At 44.2% G+C, this 27,828-nt stretch overlaps 3 protein-coding genes across 7 annotated transcripts in view; 2 read left to right on the forward strand and 1 right to left on the reverse strand.

Annotated features, from left to right (window-relative positions):
• Window positions 1–19,978, reverse strand: part of LOC105453653 (N-alpha-acetyltransferase 15, NatA auxiliary subunit) — a 38,825-nt gene extending 18,847 nt beyond the window's left edge. Inside the window, exons 1-8 of the mRNA XM_011695788.1 lie at window positions 19,781–19,978; window positions 19,068–19,415; window positions 18,811–18,945; window positions 18,589–18,733; window positions 18,241–18,498; window positions 17,824–18,134; window positions 17,075–17,356; window positions 16,626–16,839 (exon numbers count right to left, since the gene is read on the reverse strand). Coding sequence (XP_011694090.1) covers window positions 16,626–16,839; window positions 17,075–17,356; window positions 17,824–18,134; window positions 18,241–18,498; window positions 18,589–18,733; window positions 18,811–18,945; window positions 19,068–19,415; window positions 19,781–19,837 — 1,750 coding nt within the window. The 5' untranslated portion in view covers window positions 19,838–19,978. The remainder of the gene's footprint in view (window positions 1–16,625; window positions 16,840–17,074; window positions 17,357–17,823; window positions 18,135–18,240; window positions 18,499–18,588; window positions 18,734–18,810; window positions 18,946–19,067; window positions 19,416–19,780) is intronic.
• Window positions 1,023–16,182, forward strand: LOC105453652. Of its 2 annotated transcripts, none has more exons than XM_011695786.1 (2): window positions 1,023–1,971; window positions 12,416–16,182. In XM_011695786.1, exon 2 carries the CDS (start codon window positions 12,416–12,418, stop codon window positions 15,692–15,694), a length of 3,279 nt encoding a protein of 1,092 aa, XP_011694088.1. In that variant the 5' UTR covers window positions 1,023–1,971; the 3' UTR covers window positions 15,695–16,182. The 2 variants fall into 2 exon arrangements, with proteins under 2 accessions (XP_011694088.1, XP_011694089.1); XM_011695787.1 differs by lacking the exon at window positions 1,023–1,971 and adding an exon at window positions 10,543–10,809.
• An 852-nt stretch (window positions 19,979–20,830) lies between the features above and the next one.
• LOC105453654 (DNA-directed RNA polymerase III subunit RPC3) lies at window positions 20,831–25,672 on the forward strand. 4 transcript variants are annotated; one of them, XR_974894.1, is made up of 9 exons: window positions 20,831–21,059; window positions 21,741–21,868; window positions 21,960–22,096; window positions 22,224–22,464; window positions 22,543–22,905; window positions 23,019–23,382; window positions 23,470–23,604; window positions 24,810–25,031; window positions 25,426–25,672. XR_974894.1 is itself a non-coding variant. In XM_011695789.1 (8 exons), the coding sequence occupies exons 1-7, from the start codon at window positions 20,916–20,918 to the stop codon at window positions 23,602–23,604; spliced, it is 1,512 nt and encodes a 503-aa protein (XP_011694091.1). In that variant the 5' UTR covers window positions 20,831–20,915; the 3' UTR covers window positions 24,810–25,390. The 4 variants fall into 4 exon arrangements, 3 of the variants coding, with proteins under 3 accessions (XP_011694091.1, XP_011694092.1, XP_011694093.1); XM_011695789.1 differs by lacking the exon at window positions 25,426–25,672 and having other exon boundaries at window positions 24,810–25,390; XM_011695790.1 differs by lacking the exons at window positions 24,810–25,031; window positions 25,426–25,672 and adding an exon at window positions 23,806–24,303.
• Window positions 25,673–27,828: the final 2,156 nt, after the last annotated feature.

Consider the following 27,828-nt stretch of genomic DNA (forward strand, 5'->3'; position numbering starts at 1 on the left):
ATCGACGTAATTCACGTTCACGCAAGGTGATTACTTATAAGCGACACCATTACTCACGGATTCGTCCTATCTGTTTCCACACGCTCATTAATAGCTTCGGGACAAGGTGTAGACACGATACTCTGTACTGGACATTAAAGCGCATTAGACACGGATAAAATAATATGCGACTACAAAGTCGCTTTGTACTTATTGCATTCAATGCGGCACTGATATATATCTGCAAATTACTTTCTATTAATGGACCGTGACTTCTCCGGTGAAAGCCGAGAAAGTTCTTATTTCAATTTTGCTCTTATCAAACACACGACCGTCTATCAGATAATCATTACGTAATATATAAATTAGAAAAACATATATAATATATACAAATTAGAAAATATGGCATATGCGGGACATTAAACGATGACGTAATATGAATGACATTTTGTTTACTGTCCCACGCAAACAATATTTTTTGCTGTTCCACAAGCAATATTTCGCGCTTTATTGTTCGAGATTAAGGAATTTATTAAGAATGAAGAGCCAAAAAGGAGATGAAATTCTTGGCGTGCCAAGGCTCGGCGGCTCAAGTTTTTTTTTTTGCGCGCGGACAGTGTCATCCGGTAAGGAGTATCGGTTTTCCCAGTTCCATTTCCATCTCAGACAGACACACACGATTGCCATCGCTCGCTTAGAGACAAGTAAAGGATCGTTATGTCCGTCTGGGCCACTCGTCAAAATAACATAAAGCGCCTAGAGCTGCTTAAAAGCGGGGACCTTGATTTTTACAAGCGCAGTGCGCGCGATAAATTGCCTTACGCATGTTTATAGCTTGGATGATCGTTCAAAAATAAATATTCAAACGCATCTCGGAAAGATCTTTTCCTGATAGCGAATAATGACGACAAGTTTATTGTTTAACTTTATTTCTGTCTGTCTTATCTCTTTTATATTTTAACGCTGTATATCTATATGCAATTATGTATGTACAATTACATTCGAAAGAACACGAATATTAAAAGATCAAAGTATAAGGATCTGCAAATGCTTGAATGATGATGTCAAGTTTTATTGGTAACAATAGGCCAATGATATAAACGCTATTCATTCATCATTAAAGCATGATGATCTTGGGTCATCGGAACGCGATGTATTGCGTCGCAATGAAATCAATAGACTCTAATTGATTTCGCAGTGCGAAACGCAATTCGGAGGACCTCCGGTGCGTAGGCGACGGAAGTACTTTTCCCGCAGTTGTGCCCGTTGATTCGGACAGGTGAGTCTTAGAGAGAAGGGAAGGAAGAAAGAAAGAGAGAGGTAGAGAGGGAGGGAGGCCAGAGAGGACCACTGCGAAAAAGGGAGGGTGTGCGAGGTGTGCGAACGGGACAGGACGATACCTTCGGCCGACAGTCGCGTAGGAGCGACCGGCGCGACATTGCACACGCGGCGTTCCCTTCCTCCGCGGCGTGTGACACACGGGCGCAACGTGGTGGTAAAACAACGTGTGGTGAGGTGCACGCGAGGTGCCCCGAATGCGCGGATATCGCACGCGGTGTTCGCGGGGCGTCGTGAGTCCGCGCGCCGACGAGTCGCAAAAGTCGCATCGCATCGCGTCGCGTCGCATCGGCGGGACCACAGAGTGGGACGGGACACACTCTGGCGCAGGGCCAGTAGAGGATCCACCGATATAAAGATCACCGGTCACGCGGCGCAGGAGGCTACTCGCTCGTGCATCGTCGTCCCAAGTGCAGTGGTTGCATCTCGCGATACGCGTACACGGTGTGCTATGGGAGGAGGGGCACGCTGAGAGGCGAGTCCCCCGTCCGCGCTGTTGAGATTTCCTCCGTGCGCCCGTGTTGTAGATGAACCTGTCCGAGTGCGATACATGCGCCTGAAGCGCATCAGCCGCATCTATCTTGTTTTGGAGCGCGTCGAGGAAGATCGATATCGAGCCCGAGGACGCCGATACACGGCGAATTATAAACGATCGTGAGTGCATTTGCATAATTATCGCGGGGAGAGAGAGCCTTTCATTGCGCGACCGTGGAATGTTTATAGTTTCAAGCACTTAGCGCACCACGTGCTGTAGGAGTTCATATAGTAATTATCTAGTCTTACGCAGCTACACGTGACAGATGAAAAACTACTCGTGCCCGGTGATCTCGGAATTTATTTCCTCACGTGACATAATTCTATTTCACATATTTCAAAATGTGTGCGTATACTTCCGATTTCTTTCCGTTTAAAAAATAAAATTGTGACGCTATAATATATTAGAGAAAGAAGACAGAAGAACTTCGCGAAGTCTTGAGGCAGGCATCTAAAAACATGCTTGACAGCAAAAATCACACTGAGAAAAAAAAGTTGTTAAAATAACTAAATGCGTTTTGTTGACAGTTTTTCTTTGATTCAATTATATATGTTTTTAAATTAAACATACATCATTAACATGATATTTTTATGAATTAACAAGTATTTTGTTGAATTAACAAATGTTTGCTTGACAGCACGGCTTGACAGCCGTGACCGCCGCATTTAGTTGAATGAAATAATATTTTTTTAAATCAACATTTTTTTTTTTCGTGTAGAATAGGAAAAAATAGCAATTATACGTACAACTGCAACGTGTGCGGTTGTAGCTAACGATAACCTAGTAAATCTGTGTAGATGGAAATTTTCTAGATCACTGCAGACTTTTGCTCCGATTACGCGACGTCCTCAATCATTCATCGTTGACCCGTGTATCAGCATCCATTCGTCTTGATATAGCGTATCCGTGCTATTTATCTGACCGACGTAAAGGTTTAAGAGGTCTTCCGAGAAACATTAATTATAACGCGTATGTACGGTCATCAGGCGGCCAGGATGTCGCTCATTATTGCATATCCATCGCTGCCCGTAATAGCGGGGAGAAACAGTCGTTATAGTTCTCGAAAGTGTTAGAAGCGTGTTGTTTCTATTAAATATTTTAAACACAATTCGAGAGAAACTCATGTGTAATTAATATGTAACCGATATAAGTAGAATGTCTAAATATTCCTCTAAATTTACGTTACGCAGAATTAGCGAAGACGTGAAGTTTTCCTCTACGAGAGCCACTTTCGAAAACTCTGTTTCCTGTGAAGGATCGCCGGCGGTCTCGCCGACTACGGAATTACATTGTTAAATGAGCCTGAAATACAGGCATGATGTAGTAGAAGGTGCTGTTAATGGTTCCCGCGCGGTATATACTCGCGCATTTCGCTCGGGGCTCTCGGTGTATCCGGTCAATCGCGCGCGCGTTTTTCGCGAAAGTTAGAACTTCCGGCCGTCGTCGTCGTGGCGACGGATGCGTTTATAACGCGCTTAATTAGCGCTCGTCGTTTTATCAATTATAATCTATGATCGCGAACGACTTGTCGGCCAATTGGCGGCCGATCACTTTCACTTTGATATAATTCTGTCCTCGAAAAACACATTCAGACGGCAAAGCGGCGAAGTTAAATTCAGATCGCGTCGGCAAATTCACTTTTCTTTTTCTCCGGCTAAAAGCTACATGCAGCGCAACGAAATCGAGTGTTTTGAGGAAATTCATCGCGCACGGTCAAAGATCAAATTGTTAGCTCCGAGCTCTCAATGTATACCGATGTTACGTTTCTGGAGCTCCCTCGAGACAAGAAAAGGGAAAGAGACAGTAATTCGGTGAATAAACGGCCATTGGCAATCGTGACGTGATCGTTTTATGATATCCACTGTTAAGAGCGGGCGGAATATCATCGTACACTCACGAGGACATTATATAATTCCGTTTTGCGAATAAGCAAATCAGGCGGGGCAAAGACGAAAATAGTTCGTGATACGGACAATGAAATTTAAGACTATTCTTTTTTTTTTTAATATCAAGACAAGGTAAACATTAGTCGTGGAGATCGATTGTGCGCCGTGTACAGCGGATTGAACGGTATTTCTAGCGCCGCTAAAGCGCGACCGCTTATCAAGTTATGCAAGTCGCGCACGAAGTCGCCCGGGTAAAATAAAATAGTAGCCGTAGCACAGAGAAAGTCGAGCGTCGTGTGTTTAGCGAGATCAGTAATAGTATATCTTTCCGATTCTTCACTGGAAATACGGTATTGAGTCGTACGACACGGGGCGTACGTAAGTGTATCGCATTACGTGCGCAGTAAGTAACCCGGCATTTGTTACGGAATAATATGAAAGCCAATGATTAGAGCGCTGTTGGGAGAAAGGAGAGGAATATTGTATCAATACAATACTCGATGTGACGTCTTTTTTCATGGGATCTATACAAATAAACGCTATAAACGTTATAAATAAATGAGATATCGCGTCAGCAGCTGCAAAGGAAATACAGCTTCCGCGTTAATTGTCAAAAGCGAGAAGATTAAAGGAGAGCGTGTTTGAATAAAAAAATATATATCTCACGCGACATGTGTATCTTCCTTTGTCGCGAATGCATTTCGATCGCGAACCTTCGCGACGGACGAACGACAACAACGCGACGGCCAGTAGCAGGGTCATCAATGGAGCCTTGGGCCACGACCTTGCGCGCTGGCCAGCTTCCCCTCTCGCCAAGCACTGATCGTCCTTAATTGTAGGTGCAACGGCGACGTCGAACTCGCAGCGGACGCGAGGGACCGACGTAAGCATGGGAATGTGCACGCGTGCAAAATAATGGTGCAACGGTGGAATGCGGATAAAAATGAAGACTTGCCCCGAGGGGGGCGATTAATTGCCGGGACAAGACCAGCTGCTGCGTGCTCGTCTCGGGATGCCCGGATTGTGATTCACCGCAATGTAGGATAAACCTGTTCGCTTCGTTTTGAAATCCAGCGGTGGGATTAGACGTGTGTGCGCGATTAGAGCGCGGGAACGAGTTCATTAGTATGAGAGAGGACAATCGGCAGGAATCCAACAACGGGTGACAAACGGCGAATTCCGACGGCCGTGTCTCATCGCTCCGGCTGCAGCGTTTTGCAAACGCGATAGAGCCGTGAATCGCGCGCGTCCTTCGCGCGTTAATCGAACGACAGCTCGTTAAGAACTCGCCCGATTAAGAGCGACCGTTCAAATGTGGAGTTTTTTATCACCGGTGAGATATATGTACACCTGAATTATAATTTCGAATAAAATGGAGATGGTAAGATAAATAAGCCTGAATTATAACTTCGAGTAAAAGGAGTTTTACGGCCTGACGCATGTAGTATTTTTTTGAAAGTGAATTAATTTAAGAGCGTTTAAAAACTTATATTTTTTTTTACTTCCAATCATAAATTCTTGATATTTCATTCACATGTAGAGATTGCGAGGTTCTTGAAGCGGCTACTTTCGAAAGCGTGCGGTTAGTTTGCATCTCAAAGTGAGTACACTCGGGAGTGTTGCAAGATTTACGGTTCTTATCTATCGTGAAGGTGAACGGTCGAACCAGTGCGAGCTGAAAACGCGCGAGCTAACTTCGCTGATGAGATTAGCGGAGATGTATTTATCGTACAAATTATTGCGCCACGAAGGTCTGCGGCCGTTCGCCGAGCTTTACCACGCGGTTTGACCTGTTTCCACGGATTTTTCGCCGATCGAGTTCGGTCGCCTGTTGCCTCGAGACGTTGAAGGCCGACTATGCGAAAGGACTCTGCGTAGGAGAAGAATATTACGGTCAAAAATTAGGAACACAATAGGATATTGACGGATTCCTAATAATCTTGAGACTCGATCACGTAATTTTCTCTTAAAAGTGCAAAAACTAAAAAACAGGAATTTTCGTACGAAAGTCGTACAAGTTACAGCTAATATTTTTACCTCACGTAATTTCCTGTAATGCGAGATGAAATTTTTTATATGATTATGTGATTTCTAAAATTCAAATACAACTCAAAAAGCATGTTTGACAGAGCAAAAGTTGCTTATGTATTCCATCATTCGTGAGATTGTTGCAACGTGAGAAATCAATATATATAAGATCTATACGGAAAGAATTTTTTTTAAATTTACCCTGCAGCAAATCATGTTAATTGTGAGACAATATAGTATTTATGCAAATTTTACTGTGTAGTACAATAAATTTTACTGTAAAATCTTATTGTAGTGCACAATAAAATTTGCCCAAATATTATATTGTCCCACAATTAACATGATTTGCAGGGTAAATTTAAAAAAAAAAAAATTCTCTCCGTGTACATAATCTCCGTATTTAAATCTACGAAATTTCTAACAACGGTAAAGCACCCGATATTCGTCATTCTGTTTGCACTTTCTGTTGATAAACGGAAACGGGACTTATTTGCGACGTGAGACACAGTTGTCGATTCAGAAAAGTACCGTTTCTCCGTACCCGAAAGAAAAAAAATTTCGCTCGCGTGTGCACGCCGTTAGGATTATATGCGCGAACTGCGAGCGAGTCATCTCAAGAGCGAGTTTACCGCGAGATGCGATTGATGCCGTAACTCGCCGTGAGAGAGGTGCCCCGGGATGAACGAGACGAGCGCCGATTATGCAAGCGCGGCGCGGGCTGCCTCGGCGGAGCAAGCCGGTCAATGCCAAGGTGTTCCACTTCGAGTGCTACTCTTCCCTGTCGTTCCGAGACGGCGGCGGCGCCGATCTCGTCGTGCTGATTTCTTCGTGAGCCACCGGGGGTCCCGGGGATTCACCTCGGAGACGTGGACTGCGCGCGATGAACTGTCGTACGACCACTACGTGCTACGTGACACAGCGAATTCATAGACCGGACGCGTTTCGCTGAGATGGGTTAATCCCCGCGTATGAGTGGACAGAAGATTAAGTTAGCAACGCGAGGACGGCATACAAATGTACGTGCGGAAGACTGTCAGACGTATAAATGAGCCTGCCGAAATTATCAAATTGTATTTTGCTAAAAATGCAATTTGATAATTTTTACACAAAAAGAACGATTTTGCTGAAAGGTCTAGAAATTTTGCTGGATACAGAAAATAATTCTTGTCGGATCGAAATAATTTTGTTGGAAAGTCAAACTGATTGCTAGAATATCGAAACGTTTTACAGCAATGCTTATTATTCTTGAGTTTCTAACAAAATTATTTTTAAATTCAAATTTTTTTACCTTCCAGCAAAATCGTTCTTTCTGCGTATTAAAAACTGTAATTGGTCGCTGGAGGCGATATAATTTAATTTCATCTTCCACACATTCGCGCTACGCGTGCTCAATAAGAGAAAAACAACAATAGAGATGTATGTCAAATACACGTATGGCTGTATTGCCGTAGGAGATATAGAAGAAAGCACGGCATGTATGTAGAATTAATCTATATACAACAGAAAGCGATGTTTCCAACGCGCTAATTTAATTCTCGAGTACCCGTAGCCCAGAGCGGCGCATTAATATATATGGCACCAAGTGCAGCGTGCCAATCTCGAGTGTCTAGGTAACGCGGATATTCGCGGACTTATCTTTGCATCTGAAAGCGATAGAGATAATTCCCCGGTACACCCGGGACACCTCACGCATTTCATGTTTTAACTTTCTCCCGGTTTTATCGCTCTTACGCAAACATGCAGATCCGTAAAGAAATGTAACAAATTACACGTTTGGAAAATAATGTACCGTGGCAACGCGGAGAGCGCCTAACTCGAGAGCCTGGCACCGAAAATAGGGTGGTTATAAATTGTTAATGGAGAGTCATTAAATAAAGAAGCGCGCCGCGCTCGCGAGCGTGATGCGCGTCGTCGCGCAGGATGCTGCGGCGTTTTATAGTCGATTATCGATTTCCTGTGAGCGAAGGTGCGCCCGGCCGCGTATACTTTCGAGAGTGTGCACCCCAAAGTTTCTACGCGCGGCCGTAAAATCGTTATTACGACGCGCCGAAAGTCAAACGCGGCAGCGTCGAGAAATTAATGCTGCTTGCTCAGCGACCACGACCAGCGAAACAAAAAGGAAAGTAGTTGAAAGCGTAAATTCAATTGGATAACGGTAGATAACCGTCGGCTCTTACGTGGCTCCCACGTACACCGTATTACTGGTACTCGCTCTCGGCTGAGGATGAGCGAGCTGGCTAATCGCAAAAAAAATCGATAGATTTTCCAACCAATTGAACTCTCAAAATATCAGAAGTGACACGATCTGCATTCTCGATAACGACGCAAATAGATACTCTCCAGCTGAAACGAACGGTACATCGTGGCTGCTAATCACGTTACGATCGCGGTATACACGATCGACCTGACAAAACGAACGATATCGATCTGATGAATCAACGTGAGGCTGTTCTGCAAAGGATCTCGTTCCGCGCCAGGCCGGCCTTTCACTCTCGCGGAACTAGTGCGATGGCTCAATGCCGTTTTATCTTAACCGTGGGACGCCTTTGATGGCCCAGATCCAAGGTCAACTTCCGTTATGTTCCGGGACATATCGGTGTGTGACCGATAAATTGCACTCGCGCGAACTGATTTGAATAGCGTTACACGCCGACGCTGCGGCTAAATACAAAGTGTTCTTAACGACAGTAATCGATATTCGTCGTGATAATATCGAAACAGATACTTGCTACAAAAAAAAAAAATAATAACGCAGTAAATGCGCTGACAAATATAAAGATGTGGTGAATTTCATTAGCTAGGAAAGGAACTTTTCTCTTTAACTATCAGGAAGAAAATAACTCTTCCCTTCGAGTTTCCAAGTAAAAGCTCTCGTGCGAGAGTTATAATTATTACGCCACGTCTATCTCGAAACTAGTTCCCGACTTTTTCCAATTTGACGAGTGAGATCAAAGCGATCCGCTGCCAGTCGTAACGGCAAACGTCTGGTTCCCGAACGTTTAACTAGATCAGACCTCGTTGCAGAGGCAACGTAACGGCACCTGCCAGCGGGAATCTTGCGCGGCCCGGCCGTCTTGCATCACGCCTCGAAAAATCCTTCGGACTTTCGTCTTGCGGCAACAGGCCGCCTTTCATTTTGGCGACGTACGGCCGGCCTATTTTGCAATATATATATATATATATATATATCTCGGTCATTACGCGCTTTGTGTGAAAATTGCGTGCAAAACGCGCGCGGGGCGAAGGAACGGACGATTATTCTGAGCTCTCCGACACGAATCGCGAGCGGTCGACAAAGCTCGAACTTTAATAGCTATCAGATCCAGGCGTCAAAAGGCGTCCGACGGGCCGATTCAAGATCGCAATTTCGGCGAATGACCCGAGAACTGGTCTATTCAACGAACTTTGTTCGAGGCAAGAGCGGCAGAAGTCGGACGGCGAAGCCGGAATGTATACTATCGGCGTGATTTATGAGTATTATACCGCGCGCGCGCTTATTGCCGTTTGCACAAAAAGGTTTTGTTACCGGATGGTTGGGCAATCGCGCGCGGATATAATCCGAGCAAATGCGCGGCGGCGATTCTTTCGCCGCGCTTCGTCACGTGAGTATATTATCGCCCTGAAAAGTAAGCAAAATCAGACCGGCGCGGCGCGGCGCCGATTGCGCCGACAGAAGTGAAAGGAGCCAGGGCGACACTATACGCCGCCGCTTATTGTATACGTTTCTTTCCGAAGTTACGTGTCCTCGCGCGAGGACAGTCGCGCATAAAACACCCACCCTCGAGGTAATCAGCGACGTTGAAATAATGCCAGACACGAAGGCAACGATCTAATTACGATCGTTAATCGTACGAACCGGCCGCGACTTCCTCCTTTCCACCGCGGTGCGGCCGTGCAACGTATATTCTCGCTACCGCTTGGAAACGGCTCCACCTTCCCCGACGAACGTCCTTGGGGGGCCCCCCGGTACACCGGGAGAGGGTGATGAAAATCCGCCAGTCACGTGTACCATGCCGGTACGAGCGGTCGTACCCGCGGTTCCCTCGAGGCCCGACGCGTCATTTCTCCAATCACCACCACGATCGAAAGTACCGAAAACGGCCGGCGGCCGCTTATCGGCGCGCGGGCTCGACGAACGGCGTATAATCTTCGGGGAAGATTAATTGACGGATACGCACCTTAAACGTGGGAAAATCGCCTTTATGTACGTGATTTAATGCAGCGCCGGGGATCGCGGGCGTAGCTCGAGCGCAATCGAGAGAAACCGGTCCCGTTAGTAAAACGCGTACCGCGAGACGCGATTTTCTTCTACAAAGTAGAACCATCAATCGTTCCGTGCAGTGTTGTGGGCAGTGTCGGTTTAAATGTCGGAAAGTGAGTATGCTAAGTCGTAGAGCAAACCCGTCGGTGAGTGCACAATGGAGGTACCCGCGGCCAATCTGACTTATCGAAGCGCGACGGAGAGCGCAAGGATGATTTCACAAAGAAAATTCATATCGCGACTTACGCGCGTGCAATTTTGGGATCGCCGTTTGATACTCTAATTCATTTAAAAATATTTGAAAATCCGAGTAATTCAAAGTGTCCGCTGAGAGGTAACGATGATTTTTGCGGGATACAGGTGGTGATTTATAAGAACTCGGCGGCGAGTTTCCGGAAGTATTACAATATTTATGTGCAACACTCGCGATGAATCACGCGGCCTGTCCGCAAGTGTTAAGGACGTGTTGACGACTTTGACCACGTGCGAACGGTGTTACGTGTGTTTCATTGATTCCTCTTGCTACGCGCGGATAAACGCAGTCCGATCCATCACGTAGCGCGCGTAAATTAAGCAGTCTCGCTTGTGCGCGAAGAAATCGAGTGCGCATTCACATAAGGCATTTTGCCTCTCTTATCGCGAACTGGACGGGAACCACCTCGCCGGGTTCTCCTGAGGAAGGCGCATTATCGCATGTGGCGGTTACAATTACAGCAATTCAGCGACATACCAGAAATCCCACAGCAAACGTTGAGCGTACCGTTCCGGATGTACGGAGAAAGGTACACCTTGATACCGCATTCATTAAATACAATTTGGAATTCGCAGGAAAACCGATCGCGAACATGTTTCCTCGAAAAGCTGTGGCAATCGTGGGATTGTAATAAAAAAAAAAAACCGTTGTGGTTAACGAGATTGATACTTAAACTCGCGATACTGCGGTGTACAATTATGCAATTGATAATTTTATTATGAGTGTATGAAGGATATTTCAATCCAAATCACATACTGCTTGCATAATGTTATTTATATAACGACTTTCTATTTATAGCGACTGTGAAGTGAGCAATTAATGTATCAAAATAGGCGTAGGACGCATCCTTGGATCCGCGGATAAATGAATCGAAAGGAAGTTGGTTTTTAGAAAAAAAAAGTAGAAATATGAAGAGAGATACGGAGTCGACGTCCGCGCGGGCCTGTCGGAAGCGCATTATCGTGTTGCTCGCGCTGGCGTTACTTCCGCAAACTTATACACAAGCCGTGCGCGCGCGTTGCGGCAACGTGCGCTCGTGTTCGACGGTTTAATGCATCGGCGGTATATATGCCTACAGGAAACCTACCTACTCGCCGCGCTCGCACCGGTTCGTTACTCAGTCGCGAGTCATTACGGAGTCGGCCGGGTACTCCAGTGACCCGTGAATGTTTGTCGAACGTTCACCGGTCTGCACGCCGGGGAAAGGCGTGGCAGCCCCCTCAATATCGCATTCTCGTATCACCGCAATCCGAACTGCGGTGGAATTAACGAATTCTCCGAATGTACGAGCGTAAGGTCTCGAGAGATCAACCGCCGATACGTACAGAAGATTGGCGCGCGATATTCGCGAAAATTGCTCTCGTCTCACGATACTCTCGGGCGAGCTGAAATCTCAAGGAATCGAGTCCCGGGGTATCGAATCGTTTGACATTTACGTTTTCTTTTTCAGCATTCCGTGTCCGGTGTTCTCTCGAATCGAGCAACTGGTCGGTAAAATAACGAAACGTTTGAAAATAAAACGCGACTGGTTGGTAAAATAACGGCGGACATTTGAAAATAAAACGTGGAAAATATTTCAGAGATTTTACAGCGGCACGATTTGTAAAATGGAGCAAGAACCATTAGTAGCGTGTATCTTTGTTACCGCAAGACTAAATTGCGGGGCAGCAGCAATGGCCTGGCTGGGATGCGAATAAACATACGGCTTTGTTCGTGACTTAGTACTTAATTGGCATCGTTGCACAATTAGATCCTTGACATACGGTAGAAAACCGCGTCTACCGACGTCTACGAATGTATGTAATTCCGGTCATTGTGAATAATAAACTGTTTTATATGCCGCGCATAACGCAACGTCTTTTACTGACCTATTAAACGCGGAGATCATTTCGCGCAGCGCGAAGAATAAAGCGTGTACGATTTAATTACGTATCTAGCATCTGCAGAAAAGTGCGTATCAAGATACGTGGGAGTTTACGTTCCCGTCACACTGTCATCTTGCGCGAGATGAAAATGATTGCTTTTCGATCGCGGGATAAAAATACAATTTTCTCACAGTATTATACGAAATATATAGGTATATACTATAGTCGAGAGTAAGAGATAAATAACACGAGCATCGTGTCTACTTTCAGATGACGCATCTCGCATTATCTCCGCGGAGGCTGTCACTAGTTCTAATGCTGATAGCGACATGCGCGATCGTAACGGAATCGTCAACGACCAGGGATAGGAGGCACATCGGTATCGAGGAATCTAGTCATCGTTCGGGCAAGGAACACGCGACGTCCGACAGTTGGGGCATGAGATTGCCGAGCAGCAGCAGCAGCAGCAGCACGACGACCAACAAGATCACCGCGGAATCCGGAAGAAAAGTGTCTCACCATCTGATCGGGGGTCACCTGAAAATCGATACGAAGCGCCATCACGATGATGACGGCGAGTCGCTATGGGACGATGGAATTCTCATGTCGGCGGCCGGCAACGGCAAGGAGGGGAAAAATAATCGAGGCGGCGGCGGCGACGGTGGTGGCAGCGACGACGAGGACGGGAAAAAGACACTCTCCCAGCAGGTCAAGGAGGGCAAGTACGGCCTCATACAGAACGAGATTTACGGCGAGCGCCCGAAACGGCCCGGCATCATCAGCTACCTCGGCAATCCGGAGGTGCCGAAGGACACGATCGACAATCTGGGTGGCCTCGACGAGGACGAGATCTGGCTGGCCGAGAACCACGTGCTGGTGCTGAAGGGCGGGAAGTTTCCTGAACATGAACAGGACGGCCAGCAGCAGAGCGGCGACGACGAGCAGCCCAGATGGCCGCCCATCGACGATTACAAGGCGCCCAAACGACAGGTCAAGATACCAGCGCGACCGAAGGTACCGCCGCCCTTTCCGGTACAACTCACGGAAGGGGGACCGCTACAGATTATCGGCCCAAACGGCACCGCGGAGGAGATTGGCAACGGTACCCTCGACTACAACACGAATCCTCTCTACAAGGGGTTATTACCCGGAGAGGATCCGTTCTTCGGAATCTCTCCGAACGGCACGGTATTCACCCCGGACTTCGGTCCTTTGGGAAATTTTTCCGTCGAGGAAAAGTCGTCGAGGGGTAGCAACGATCAGAAGGGAATAAAACCGGAACACCCTCAGCCGCCGCACGGCGCCCTTCCGCCTTTCTATCACGCCATACCGCCCGGCGCGATCTTCGTGCCGCCGCCGGGTAATCAGTCGGACTACGACGACGAGGATCAGTCCATCTACTATCCGCCGCCGTATAGTTTCTATTATCCGCAAGACAATACGACGGCCGTGCCGCCGGGACCCCTGGTGCCCGGCATCATCCTGCCCCCGCCACCAGACTTCTTCTCTTCTCTGGACGATAAGAAAACTACCACGAAGAAGTACACCAAGCGACCGACGACCACATCCTCGCCGGAGACTCGGCCGACGTATCTGCCGCCGAGAAAGGCCACGACTAAACACAACAAGGCCTCGTCCGTTCCGACGAATCTGGTAACCAAGACAAGCACCTCGTCGTCGACCTCCACAAAAATATCCTTCGGTCGGATTATGACGAAGAATGCAACGAGCACATTCAAACATAAAGAGACGACCGTGCCTAGCGCGAAAGTCACGACGTCGGCCTCTGGGAAACCGCACACTCTCGAGAATACCGAGATATACACCATCAGCCCCGTAATCGGGAATCAGGTGTCCGAGGCGACGACTCAGCAGAAGGACTGGTCCACTCTGGTGACGAGCAAGACAATCCCGGTTTTCGCGTACTACCCGTCGACCACGCAATCGTCGTTGGAACGACCAGTGGAGGTCACCCCGGCCTCCATAAAGAGCATCATCACCACTAGTCAGCCCGGTCGGTCTCCCAACCACGCGTCCTACTACTTCTACGAGGAGTCGACCGACGAAAATACGGACGTCACAGCAAAACCGTCGCCTGTTTATTACGAGTCCACCACGAAGTCGCCGTACGTTGAGACGTCGCGGCAGAATAATCAGAAGAAGCACTATTATGCAGCCGTCGAAACGATCCCGCCGGTCGAGACCCCGAAGGACTACAAGGTGAAGCTGATCGACAATATCGTGAAGAATTCGCAGACGTTCCAGTACACCGACGAGTCGGAGGCCACGTCCGCGAAATTCGACGTCGGCTCGTCGCGAGATCAGAGCCAGCGTATGCTGGGCGACCAGCCGTCCGTTTACTATCAATCTGTACCCGCGCGTCCGCTGCAGACGTACACGACTCCGAAGCCGCAGACGTACTATCGACAGACCACGAAGCCCAAGCCGATCTATCAGTACAGCTTCCAGATAGCGGATTACTCGAAACTCGGCAATCAGAGATCGCGATATCACGGGGCGGAGCAACAGCAGCAGCAGCAGCAGCAGCAACAGCAGCAGCAGGATGCGTCTGTATACAGCGAGTATCAGGACATCAAGAGCGGCAATCGACAGTACGATTACGAGAACATCGATTCCCCGTCGCGACATCAATCGCCGCGGAAACAAGTGTCGTACAACACGCAACATCCGGTCTACGCCACGAGCACCGCCTATCCGATCGTAGACACGACGCCCAATCCGCAATACGCGTACTTCACGCAGCAAGACGAGAAGCTGTTGGACGACGTTACGAAAGAGTACTTCACGATCTTCGGTAAGAAATTACAGGACACGCGGATATCGAGCACGACCCCGATCTACGGGAAATCGAGCAGCGCCACGGAGAAACCTGACCACGGCGTGAACGCCTACGTGTCGAATGTCTACAAGACCGGTCGGCCGGTAAATTACAAGACGCCCAACGTCAAAGTGCGCTACGGGGATCAGTCGCAGCGGCCCTATTCCCTCAAGGACGACACCCTCGTCAACTACCGGCGACCCCTGCCGCCGATCAATCCGGACAGCGAGTTCATCGAGATAGTCGAGCCACCTAAGCATCCGAAGCGGCCGTTACCGAGCTACGAGCTGCAGACGGGAAACTATCGATTGCAAAATCAGGGAGTTCAACAGCACGGGCCGACCCCTCGTTACAGGTTGCGCGGCACGATACCGCCGGCCGGCGGACACACCAACAATTTCGCGCCTTTCTCCGAGTCCCGGGAGGAGCTGGAGAACGTGCGGGAGCCCGTGTCGCTGCTGGACGACATAGAGGTCAACTACAGGAATCCGCGTCCCGCCGTGAATCCCGACGCCGAATTCATCGATCCCGTGACGGTGCAGGACCATCGCTCGGACAATCCGAACGCCTACTTCGCGTACCGGCTGCCCGGCGACGTCGGCCACTTTTACTTCCTGACGCCGCAGGCGATCACGCAACGGCAGGATCAGAACGATGGATACGTCTATCCGAAGCCCAGGGGGCCGCGATTACGGAGACGGCCAGGGTAACGTCCGGGGCGCGCGTATCCAACGGCAGTCGCGCGCAATGCCATAGTCTCGCGGAATGTCCAGCGCGCGAAGTGATCGGCGTTATCGCCTCTGCGCGCGCGTGTCGGCCGCGCACATATACACATACACGCGTAATTATTAATATATTTATTGTACTTGTAAATACGAATTGACTAAGTTAGATAATTATAGCTACGTTGTTTTACGATAAACGCGTAATTTATTATGCAACCTGACCTCCCCCGCCTTAGAATAATAGATGTGCGATCTGTATACTCGCGTATGCGATCTTGTAGTATGCGCCTCGTCATCGCATATTTTCGCATTATCTGTGATTAATGGAATTATTCGTGTACATTTACATAGTTACTATTGTCTATCTTATGTACGCGCTTTGGCAGATTGTGGCGTTGCGTCGCGAATCTTTTTTCCCAAGTTTTTCTCTATGTGCGGAATGCGAAGTTGAATAAATATATATGAAATAACAAGTATTAATGCAAATCTCTTTATCTACTGTAATCTGAATTTTAGAGAATTTTTTATATGGATTAGTATAAAATGGCCTCTCCTAAACCTGTTGATTATTTATATATCTTATTTTCCGTAAATATCGTATAAATTGTCATTGACATTGTAATTTTTCGTATAAGATATTTTTCAAACGATAGTTTACAGATGTACAAAGATCACGTTATGCATTTAATTGCAATCAATTCAATTAGAAAAATTTTATACTAGTTTCTATAAATAAGTCTTAACATTTGAACAGCCAGTAATTTACGTATAATTCCGCATTTTCTGTTAAATTAAATTTAAGTTTGTGACATAATCTGCATGGCATTTAATTGAATTCAAATTAAAAATTTATAAAAGATATACTATGCGCTACTGGCTGTTGAAAAAGATCATTTTGATAAGTAGCAGTACTCACCAGTGTCGATTTCTTGCGTTTGCGCTGGATCTGGCAAGGGATAATCGTGCAGCCGTATATAAACCTCCATTGCACATCTTGCTGCTTTGAAGTAGAACGGATGAGCTCGGAGAATGTCTTCTAGCCTTAGGAGACCCACGTAAGATCGCAACGTCATTTTCCGCATGCAATATGTATGAAAGTCGAATTGGTCCTCTATGATTTCCGAAAAATGCTGCAAATACAATCGTGATATTGCAATAAGAGATTATATAACATATATCTGAAATGCATACAGGGCTGCGTTCAGAAACTTCGCCCAGATGCATCTAGGTATTGTGTACTGAGGTGCGTTCAGGGATTCACGGTATATCATTTTATCTTTGTTTAATATTCGATAAATAACAAAGATAAAATAATATACCGTGAAATCCTGAACGCACCTCAGTACATAATAAACTACTACCTACCCTGTCAACTTCGTGACATTTTTTCAACGCCTCCCCATATTTTCCAAGACGTTTGTACGCGTTGGCCGCCTCCGTTTGAATCCACATGCACTGCATTTCGTTCAGGTTTTCCATAGCTAAGACTCCTTCCCTCGTGAACTTTCCGCACGTCTCCTCCGCTTCTTTAATAAGATTCGCACGGAGCATATACTTGGCACATTTGGAGTTAATATATCGGTCAGCCGTGTCCAACCCCTGCGCCTCGTCCAGCCACTTGTAAGCTTCTTGAACATTCCCAGCGTGCTGTAACATACGAATATCTTTTCAGATCGCACATCTCTCACATTATGCTTTATAATAAATATTCGTGTATAAGATTATGCGGAGTGCCAGATATCTCAATGATAGAGCAATTGTCTGTTAAGCAAAAATCCAGGTTCGATTCCTACGATTCTCACTCCGCATATATTACACTAGGAATTTTGAGTAAAAACAAAATATTATAATGAAAATAAAGGATTCAAAACATAAACTTAACTCTAAAGCTATTAGGGATAAGCAAATTGTAATACTGTCTCTTGAATAGAAACTTTCAAACAATAAATAAATTAACAAGCTCAGTCCTCCAGAGTATAGATATTAAACAAGAGACTTCTTATAAAAATTGTAAATCTAATAAAACTAAAGAATGCCATGGTTCTTCAATGTTTGTGACGTTATCAGAATAACAGAATTGTTATGATGTTATAAAATGTTGTATCATAATTTACCTTATAAATGCGTCCTTTGGTAACAAAAAGTTCTATAAGCGTAGGAGTATGATCTATGGCAGCATCAATCTCAATCAATGCTTTTTCTGTTTGACCGAGGTAATCGTAATGTTGCGCTAGATAATAGTAGGTCCACAGTAGCGCGGATGCTGGCTCTCGCGGATTATCCTTCTCTTGATCGCTAAAATGGCCGTGAAGTTTTAATGCCTCCTTGTATTGCACAAGTAGTGATGATATGATTTCGACCTTTTCCTTATCGGTATACAATGAACGAAGATTGACAAATAACGGCGGTACACCTTTGTGAAGCCCTAAGAAAAGTATGAATTTGATTAAATGAAACTGCGAAGACCTCATTTGATTAAATAACTGCGCGCAGCAGGAAGATTGTCTTTGCACAAAAAAAAATTAGTATACCTTTCCGTAAATATCGATCAACTAAGACTTTAAAGTCATCTCCTGTTGCGTAATTGAGTTGTAAACGGCGGGGCGCTAACGCTCGAGGGAAGAGTTCTTCGTATCTTTGGAGCATATGCAACGTTTCGCTCGGTGAGGAGTGTTTCTCAGCCTCTGCTAGCCTAGTGTAATACGTTGTGTTTTCAGGATTAATATCTAACAGCTCCTTGTAAACTTGTTCCGCTTCCGCGTACTGTTTCAGTTGAAGTCTTAGTTTACCTAGAAGGCGGTTTACGAGATGCATTAAAGAAGTATTCATAACAGAAGTATACTGAACGTACAACTTGAAAAACAATGTGGAACACTTACCGTAAGTCTCTTTGACAGTGACCTTGTCACAAATTTGATCACTATACTTGTCTAAATGTTTTAACGCCTGTTCGCATTCCCCTGACTCCTGGATGACCATATTTTGATACAATAACAACTCACTATGTTCATAATCGTAACAAATCTGTGGATCGTATTAAATATTTTTATTCGATGTTTTAATTTTTATACCAAGATCTTGTATATGTGTAAATAACGTACCATTGGAGAATTCCGAAAGGTGTCTAGAATTTTCAATGCCATCTCATAATCTCTCAACAAATGATATGAAATAGCAAATCCGATCCAAGAAGCTCGTTGAGTGGGACGTAACATAAACAACTGATATCTGGTGTCCTGTAAGAAAGTAATCAACATTCGTAGTAAGTAATTAAAATACAATATTTATATGGCGTTGGAATATGATGTATATACAAGGTAAGAAATGAAAAGACTCTTTCTCTCTCTGGGATATTTACCTTGTAACCTTCCAGATCCCGCATCTGGATTTGTAGCAACGAGAGATCCCTAAGAATTTGTATGTTGTCCTTGTCCCACTTGAGCGCGTTCCTGTAACACTTGATAGCCTCGTCGTACTTCTTGTCGGAGCGCTGCAGAAGACCATAGACGTGCCAGCACACGTGGGACTGTAGGTCATTCCTGAGGCCGCGGCGCACATGATCGTAGGCTTCTTCCTTGCGGCCCAGGCAGTTCAGGGTGAGACCCTTCATCGCCAAGGTCTCCCCATGCTCGCTGAACTTGGGATTTGACAGGATCTGTTTCGCGAACTTCAGCCCATTTTTGTATTGTTTGTGTTCGTAGCATCTCTGTAAAAAAGAAAAGGGAGGCCACCGTGCGCACGGGGCGCATACCGTGAAAATGCATTTTGTAGGGTTAGGTAGGAGGAGGGGGGGGGGGGGCGAGTCACGGCGGATTCTCGTATCCTCGCGTCCGTGCGGGGATCGACGGCGCGGATCGTCGCGGCGTGTCGCCGGGGCGAGACGGGCTTTCGCCCGTGACGCCAAGCGGGCGGCCGCGTCGCGCGGTCGCCAGTGACCATTTCCCATTTTTTCGTCCCCCCGCGTAGGAATGCTTCATCATTAACGAGCACACGGGCATTAGTGTGCATGCACCCCGGACTCGCCGGAGAGTGGGGTCCAAAACACGAGTATTTTGATCGGCCTCTACTCACCAGGATCCGCTTGAACAGGGCATTTTCTTTGGGTGGCAACGGGTTGCTGGAGGGCATTTTTGTATAACTACAAAAATAGGGGGCCTATTCCACCCGGTAAAACTTAATTTTCACCCACAAAACCTCGTGGCCACAAACGAAGAAGTCGATCCTCGATCACGTGATCGTCCGCGGCAATGCTGTTCCGCCGGAAGCGTTGCTACCACGGTGCCGCACGGTTCAAGCGGCGGTTACGCTCTCCGGTCGATCTTCCAATCGAGTTCGAGGGCGAACGCTCCCTTGGAACTCTTGGGAGCGCGCGTATCCGCGTGCCGCGATGAATGCTTGTCGAGAGCATACTTTCCGGGCTTCGATTATTTCGCTGAAACTTTTGACATAAAAAAATAGAGTTTCATCGAGACCGTTTTCCGACCGAAACGTCGAAGAAAAATGTAGAGTGTCCAAAGTCACGCGGAAGTCACGAAGCGACAGGAATTATGCAACGTCTGCAGCGTTTGCAGTTTTTCTTATCTGTTTTTTTTTTTGCTGTTTCATACATCGAGTGCGGCTGATGAGAGTTGCGTAGTGCAGGTGCAGGAACGAGTATTCAAGTATTCCCTAGGAATTCTAGTGACCGCACCAGCAGTGCCACTACATCTCAGTAGTTTTTTCACTGCATTAGTAATAAACTAATAATCATCCACCGTGCTGCCTCTTAGGGTGCGTTCCCACTAGGCGCGTCACGCGTGGAATTACTCTGATTGGCTAACATCGCTTATTGGTCGACATGTGAAATCAATTGTGATTGTTGAAATTACCACATGCGATTTGATGCGCATCCACACGTGGTATTGCGGCTCGAGCTCTGTGTTGGTGAAACAAGGATTGACCGACATTGATGTCAGTCCTTGTCTAACTAACCTACTCGCATTCCTGCATCAGAGAGAAGTGCACGATTAGCACGGACACGAACCACGTCCACGTTCTCAAGCTATGATATCGACAATGTTAAGATGGACGTAGTTCGCTTTTTGAAAACGTGGACGTGGGGCGCTACTGTACGGGGGAGATCGCCCGTCCCACCTGGTCCCACTCCCACCCACAAAAAGCCGGCGTGGCCGCTCTCACGTTTCTCTCTGACCACGTGAGGTTAGCTATGAAAGACTTTTATAATAAATTGTGTGTATTATTATTAGAAGAATTTCTCGGCCCAATCATACGGCGCATCGGTAATTCTTTATTGTATGGAACGAAAACAATACCTGCAATATGTTATGGAACACGTTTACCCAAAAGAAAGGTAAATAATGATACCGCTTGTTGCATATTAATGAAGTGTAATACTCATAAGTCCAAGTTTGTATTCAAGATTGTCGTAAGTCTGGTCATTGAAACTTAAATGCGGGGATAGTCACCTAGGTTTTTTTGCGTAAACATGGAGTGTTTTTTGCATCCCAATTAAAAATTACTATTATTACATCTTGTATATTCATTGTTCGATAGATTATTTTTGTGTTTAAGATTATTATGTATGTAAATTTATATTCAATATTTTTTTTAAAAGTAAAGAGTAAAAATAGGTATGGATTCAATAAAGAAAACTACTAATTGAGCTTCATTTTCTCGCTGCTGGGGTGTCTCTGGAAGGTGACCATTTCTGGATTAAGATCAAAATAATGAAACAATCATATGGCATCTCAAAATTATGCTTTGGATATTCTTGAATATAAGATTGGATTATGAATTCCATCCTATGTTGAAATATACATTTTGTATTTATTAATATCTCGTACTCATTGGGTGTTTTCCATTTAGCGATACAAGTCGACACAAGTGTTATTCTACCTTTTTTCAACATCCAGTGACAACAAAGACAGAATGATGCTTGTACCAACTTGCGTGACTAAATAGAAAGCATACATTAATATCTCATTCAAAACTTGTCGTTTGCTAACATCCTTTATTTTATTATCCCATTTAGATAAAAGAAGGATTAAGTGTCCTCATAAAGTATGGGTTTGTTACTTACCACAAAAAGGAGAATACTGAGGAGAACACTGAGTATACTTTACATCAAAGCAAAATTATTATGATCTTTCGCTATCCAAGGTATTCTAATTTACTGAAATAAGAATTTTAATTGTATCGTGTAATATAATTTGTCTTATATTGGAAATATCATAAATATTATTCATTACAGATACATGCTTTTTGCAAAAACTTACTGTGGAGATGAGGGTGAAATCATGTTGGAAGAGGTGTTAAAACAGGGATTCATCACTGCATCTGAAGTAATAATGAAAACGTACAAACGAATTGAATATGCCCCATCTAAATGTACGATTCAAAATTATTATATATTTTCATCCGGTGTTCTGTTTTCTTTAAAAGTTATTTTCTACTATTCCAGTGTAATATAACGAACTCCATGATTTTTTGTACTAATTATCCAATATCTTTTTAGCTACTCAACCGCCTTCAATCCCAAATTTAAAAGATGTGTTTGAGTTATTGGTGAAAAATCAATTTTTAATGCGAAATACATCTTTTGAGACGATGGCAGAAGATAGTAAAAAACCGAATTATAACTTACCGAATCTTGATTTGCCGGCCATTTCCAACGCGTTGCAAGGAAAAAATGCTGAACTTACCGATAGTAAAATATATTGGAAAGTCAATTTTGATCGACTCACTCAAGATCTTAGGTAAGGTCTATAATAATCTCTTAGGTAATATCTACAATAATCTCCGATTGTAAAATATTAACATGTGATTTGTATTAGGGATCAAATCGTTATATCAGCCGTGACGCAAAAATTTGACAAAAATGCTGGAGAATTAATGAGACAGTTGATCAATTTGATGTACTTGCGAACTGCATCTTGGGCAGATACGTCAAATCCGATTCCATATACCGAAATAAAAGAGGAAGTGAAGAAGTTGAATTACGAAGAGCTCGAGCATTATCTCGATCAGTACTTGCGGCTTTTAGAAGAAGACAGTACGCAATTCATCAAACGAGTTGGCGATTCAGGTGGAGGGCAGTATAGTGTTAACATGAAGAATGCATTCAAACAGTTAACATGGGCAACTCTGGAGCATATCGTAACAGAGAGGTTTGGTTCCAAAGCTGCGAGAATTTTTAGGTAAGTTATCTAAAAATTTAATTGTCTCACATTTCGCTTTTTACTGTAAAAAAGAGAATATTTTCAATTGTATGCCTTCTCTACCTAATCATTTGTCTTTTCTGTAATTTCAGACTACTTCGCTATGAACTCGATGTTAATCTGGAACAAATCCAGAATTTAGCGATGATTCCAGCAAAAGAAGCTAAATTCTTAACATATGTCCTGTCGCAGGAGAATTACATACAGACTCACGAGATGAAGAAGAGCGCGTATTCGTTATTACCGCCAAAGTCAATACCTTATCGCTTTTGCATCGATTTGACCAAAATTGTTGAAATGGAAATCGAACATTGTTATCAAGCATTGTATAACATTATGACAAGACGAGAGCATGAATCGGCTAGTAACAAACGCATGATAGAGAAGCAATTGAGAGTGCAGATACTCTCTGCCAATTTGAAGGAACACGGCGCGACGGAACAGCAATTAGCTGATGTAATTATAACATATATTTTACGATGCGAGTCGCAAAAACAGCGAATTAAATGACAACATTTACATTTTCACCTTTTCTTTTTGCAGATTGCAGAAATGATGACGCCATCTGAGACCGAGCAGCTTGAAAAAGCGCAAAATACAATCAAGAAACTGTCGGCCACGGAGTCACAAATAGATGAAACCTTATTTTTATTAACCATGTACTTCCGCTATCATTAGGTCAGTTGTCACTCTCTTCTAATTCCTCTAGCTTTTCTTTGCACATATGTAAAACAAAATGAAAGACGTGTACATTCATTTATATACTTCACATATTTATTTATATATAATAATGATTACGCTTGTAAAATACAAACAACAAAGAGTACCTAGCTTTCAAATTATAATAAATATAATCATATTTTTTTATGTTTATAATAGTGCTATTCTCTATTGTGATATACAGTGCATTTGATGTCTCTATCTATGAGGAAAAGTCATCTTGGGTCCCGTGTCAGCAGAAATAAATAATTGAAATTTCCCAATGTTTGTTCGTGTATTTTAAGCAATGGTGATGAGTGTGTGCGTACGCTCTTTGTCAAAAAAAAAATGAAAAAAATGAAGGAGAGTTAGTCACGTGACTCACAGCCAGCTTGTGTGGTGCGTTCTTGATGAAACTTCTATTTTAGATTCAGTTACACTTGACGAAAATGTCATTGTATTCTCAGACACGATGTTTCGTTTTTGCGAATAAGTGCGAGAACGCACTACATCTTCAGACACTTTGAAATTTTTCGCTGCACCATGTGTGCGCTCCGAAGAATGACTTTTCCTTTGTTCTACTGTATGCTTTGTACGTTCATCTTAACACTGCCGCGATGAAAACTATTCCGTTATGTGAGTATGTATCAATAAATAAAATTTAAAGTAGTGTTATCAGTAGCGATTTTACCCATCATCCTAAATATATATTTTGATTTTATGCTATTGATACCGATAATGTACTACGATCACGACACGAGTAGTGTTAAGATGATCGCGAGAATTTTTATTTCACTCACACATCGTCTGACTGGTTTTTATATTCTCTACCTTTCACTCTTTCTCCCTCTTTCTTTTACTCTTTCGTTCTCTCTTTCACTCTCTCTTTCTCTCTCATTCGGTCTCTCTTCATTTGCACTAGTACTGCGTAACTATATACATCCCTCATACATACAAGTTTTTTTTTCATCTAGAAATAGTGTCGTATACCCCTAAAACTAAGATTGAATTTCGGTAAAGCGTTATTTTATTATATTTTTTTTATACCATTAACAACAACGTACATGTAAATGAAGTGAATGCTTGGAATATTGAGAGCGGATGTTAGTGTTCACTTTTTCTTTACGTTAAATATACTATAATATTAGTAGTGTAATTCGATTTACAATTTACTATTCTTACAGTTTGCATTCGCATTGGTTGCATGTAAAGGCCAGTAAATATAATAATTGTGTGTGCTGATATATTTATCGCGTAACATTCGTGATATCTGAAAGTAAGGAGATCGCCACGGACTAATATCGTTGCTAATTTCAACGATCATCGTGTGGGTAGAAATCGCAATCGATGGAATGCAGAACCGATTTTCATCAAAGCAAACACTGCCGGGACAACAATAAGAATCGGTGAGACTTTAAAAAAAAAAGAGAGAAACGCGGACCCGAATTCTATTGCAACGAACTCTATGCACGCGCGAGTTACAATATCTCGTCAGGTGGTTTGATTTTAAAATTTTACAAACGTGAAAACAACTTTTTTCAATATTCATAAGGTATGGCACAATCAAAAAGAAAATGCAAGATAGGCAGATCATTCACCTGAAATATGTCATCTTTCTGCTAAATAAAAAATTGCCATTGTCTAACAATAAAATGATCAAAAGAAAATTGCAAATTCTTTCAAATATTACCTTTGAAAATTGGGACGACGAAAGACTGATCTAGAAAGAGAAACACATTTTTAATAGTTAAAAATTTTGAAGTGAAAATTATGAATGTGATATAAAATTGAAATTCCTAGACGCAGTATTCCGAAATCATCACAGACCAAGGAAACGGCTCAAATGAAGGAAAAACATAGAAATATTGCATTAAAATCTGATTGAGTATTCGAGCATAAAAACGACCAACGAACTTCCACTTGCCGTCTTGTCTAAAACTGGCACGTACAACCTTCTTTTTGCTACTAAAAATAATAAGGCTCGTCACTTAAATAATAGTGTACTAAGTAAGCAACGATATTAATAACTGTAATATTTATAATAATGATAATAATAATAATAATAATGGTGCCATCTCAATAATAATAATAATAATTATAAAGATAATAATAAAGATAATAATGACATTGAAAATAAGAATACATATCGCGTTTAACATTGTTAATCTACATACTTCGAATAGTTACATATATAATGTAGCTACGTAGATACATCACAATATAGTTACACTGTACATTAATAATATTGACGCTCGTGTCGGGCCGCGGATCAATGATTATCTCTCCCGACACAATGTACAAATCCATTATATACATAAAATAAATTATTATCAACATTAAGCTACCCTAAATCTGATGCCGGTCGAGCCCCAACAAAACGGGTGCAGAATATATCGAGGATACTGGCTCTCTTTATAAAATTATATTAGGTACCGTGTGTGTATGTAATTGCACTGATTATAAATAACAAAAAGAAGAAAACGTGAAAAAAGGAGGAGACGCAAAAAATTCGTTTCACGTCGAGCCAACGAGGCGACTCGGAACTAGAGGTTTTTTCTCTCTCTCTCTTCTTTTTTTTCCTTTTTCTTTTTGATTAAACCCCCCGCCCGCGAAAACGCTATTTGGCACATAAGTATTATATCACATCAAGCTCCAAATCATTATATCGCCCTTCGATCGTTCCTACAGGCCACTGCCTAGCTACGTTACAACTGTGTTTGCCTTTTCGCGTCGACTTACGCGAGGTCGTAATTGTATCCGTCGACCTCCTCATCCCCCTCCCTCCCACCCTCCTCGCGTGCACATCGCAATCTCCCCCACATTCGTAAATGTAATTCGAAGATGGAGAAGCGCGTGACGGCGCCCCTGCGAAAATAGAGGCGACGTGTCGAGCATTGGCGATCAGGATCGCAGATGCGCGCTGATCTTTCGATTAATAACGCTATAATCCCTTCCGCGAACGTTTTTATCGTAACGTTGTGCTAATGACATATCGACGATCCGCTAATTCCCAATGTCCGCGTCGTACCCATTTCAACCCTCTTTAACGCCCTCTCGTCCTTTTTCGCCCCCTCCCTCCCCCCCTGCCACTCACAGTCGACTATTAACCGCTCCCGGCCCTGTCGCCGCTTTTACATTAGGGTCAATAAATTAACGATGAAAATACTATAAGTACTAGGCATTTATATTTAAACGAGAGAAGCCCGTTCACGCCTCTTCACGTACCGGGATTTAATCGCGCGTTAGCGATTAGCTTCTAGCCTTTTCTCACTCCGGTTCCGATCTTTCGTTCGGCGCGTCGAACGCAGTTGTTTGACATACGATGGAAATATTTTAAACAACCGACTTGGCGGTCGCAAGATAAGATTGCCACGTGCGGCGTCTACGCGTTCGGATCGTTGCGGGAAGATGCTGCGATATAGACCAAGTTTCTATTTATTTCTGTTTGTTTTTCTCTTCTTTTCTTTTCCTTCTTTGCGTTTCTTTTTTTTTTTTTTTTTGTTACCGATACGGCCGTATCGTATAGACACACACACATACACACTAGGAGAAATAGGAACAAGACTTTTTGGCCATGCATCGTGTCGCAACGTGTACGTGATATCGGGCTGTGCGTATCCAAGTCCGATAAGGAGACCGGCACGAGCTGCGCATCCGAGTCCGGCGCGCGATTGTCTTATTATAAAAATTATGCGTATATTTATATATATATCGTGCCCTCGCGACCCTCGCCTCGCGCCCCCCGCGCGCGCGCCGAATGCAGAGACCGAATTGCAACGTGCGTCGGGTTTTTCGTGGCCGCTAATTCAACGCCGGTTTAATCGTTATCTCTACACGTTAGCTACCGATGATCGAGGTCTATCGTGAGTTCCGTGCGGACTGCAGAGTTTTGATTTTACGATAATATACAGGGAGTACCGCCGACGTGCGTGAAAGACGCCCCCCGTCCGCCGTCGTCGCTCGCGTAATGCAAGAGCGAAAGTGAATTAAACAAAAAACGGGAGACGTGCGAGAGATTAGGATGTCTGATAGACGTCTTTCAAAGCCTGACGACGTCGTTTCTGTTGTTTTTAGTCGGTTTTAGACCGCGGAGTTTTCAATATGCATTTGAAAGAGTTTGCTTGAATGTTTGAAGAATGGTCTGAATGAAAAACCGAGCAACGGAAGCATCTTACACACGAACGATTCACGGACCATGGCCGT

The sequence above is a fragment of the Wasmannia auropunctata genome, unplaced genomic scaffold (assembly GCF_000956235.1).
Source record: "Wasmannia auropunctata unplaced genomic scaffold, wasmannia.A_1.0 LD335996.1, whole genome shotgun sequence".
NCBI lineage: Eukaryota > Metazoa > Arthropoda > Insecta > Hymenoptera > Formicidae > Wasmannia > Wasmannia auropunctata.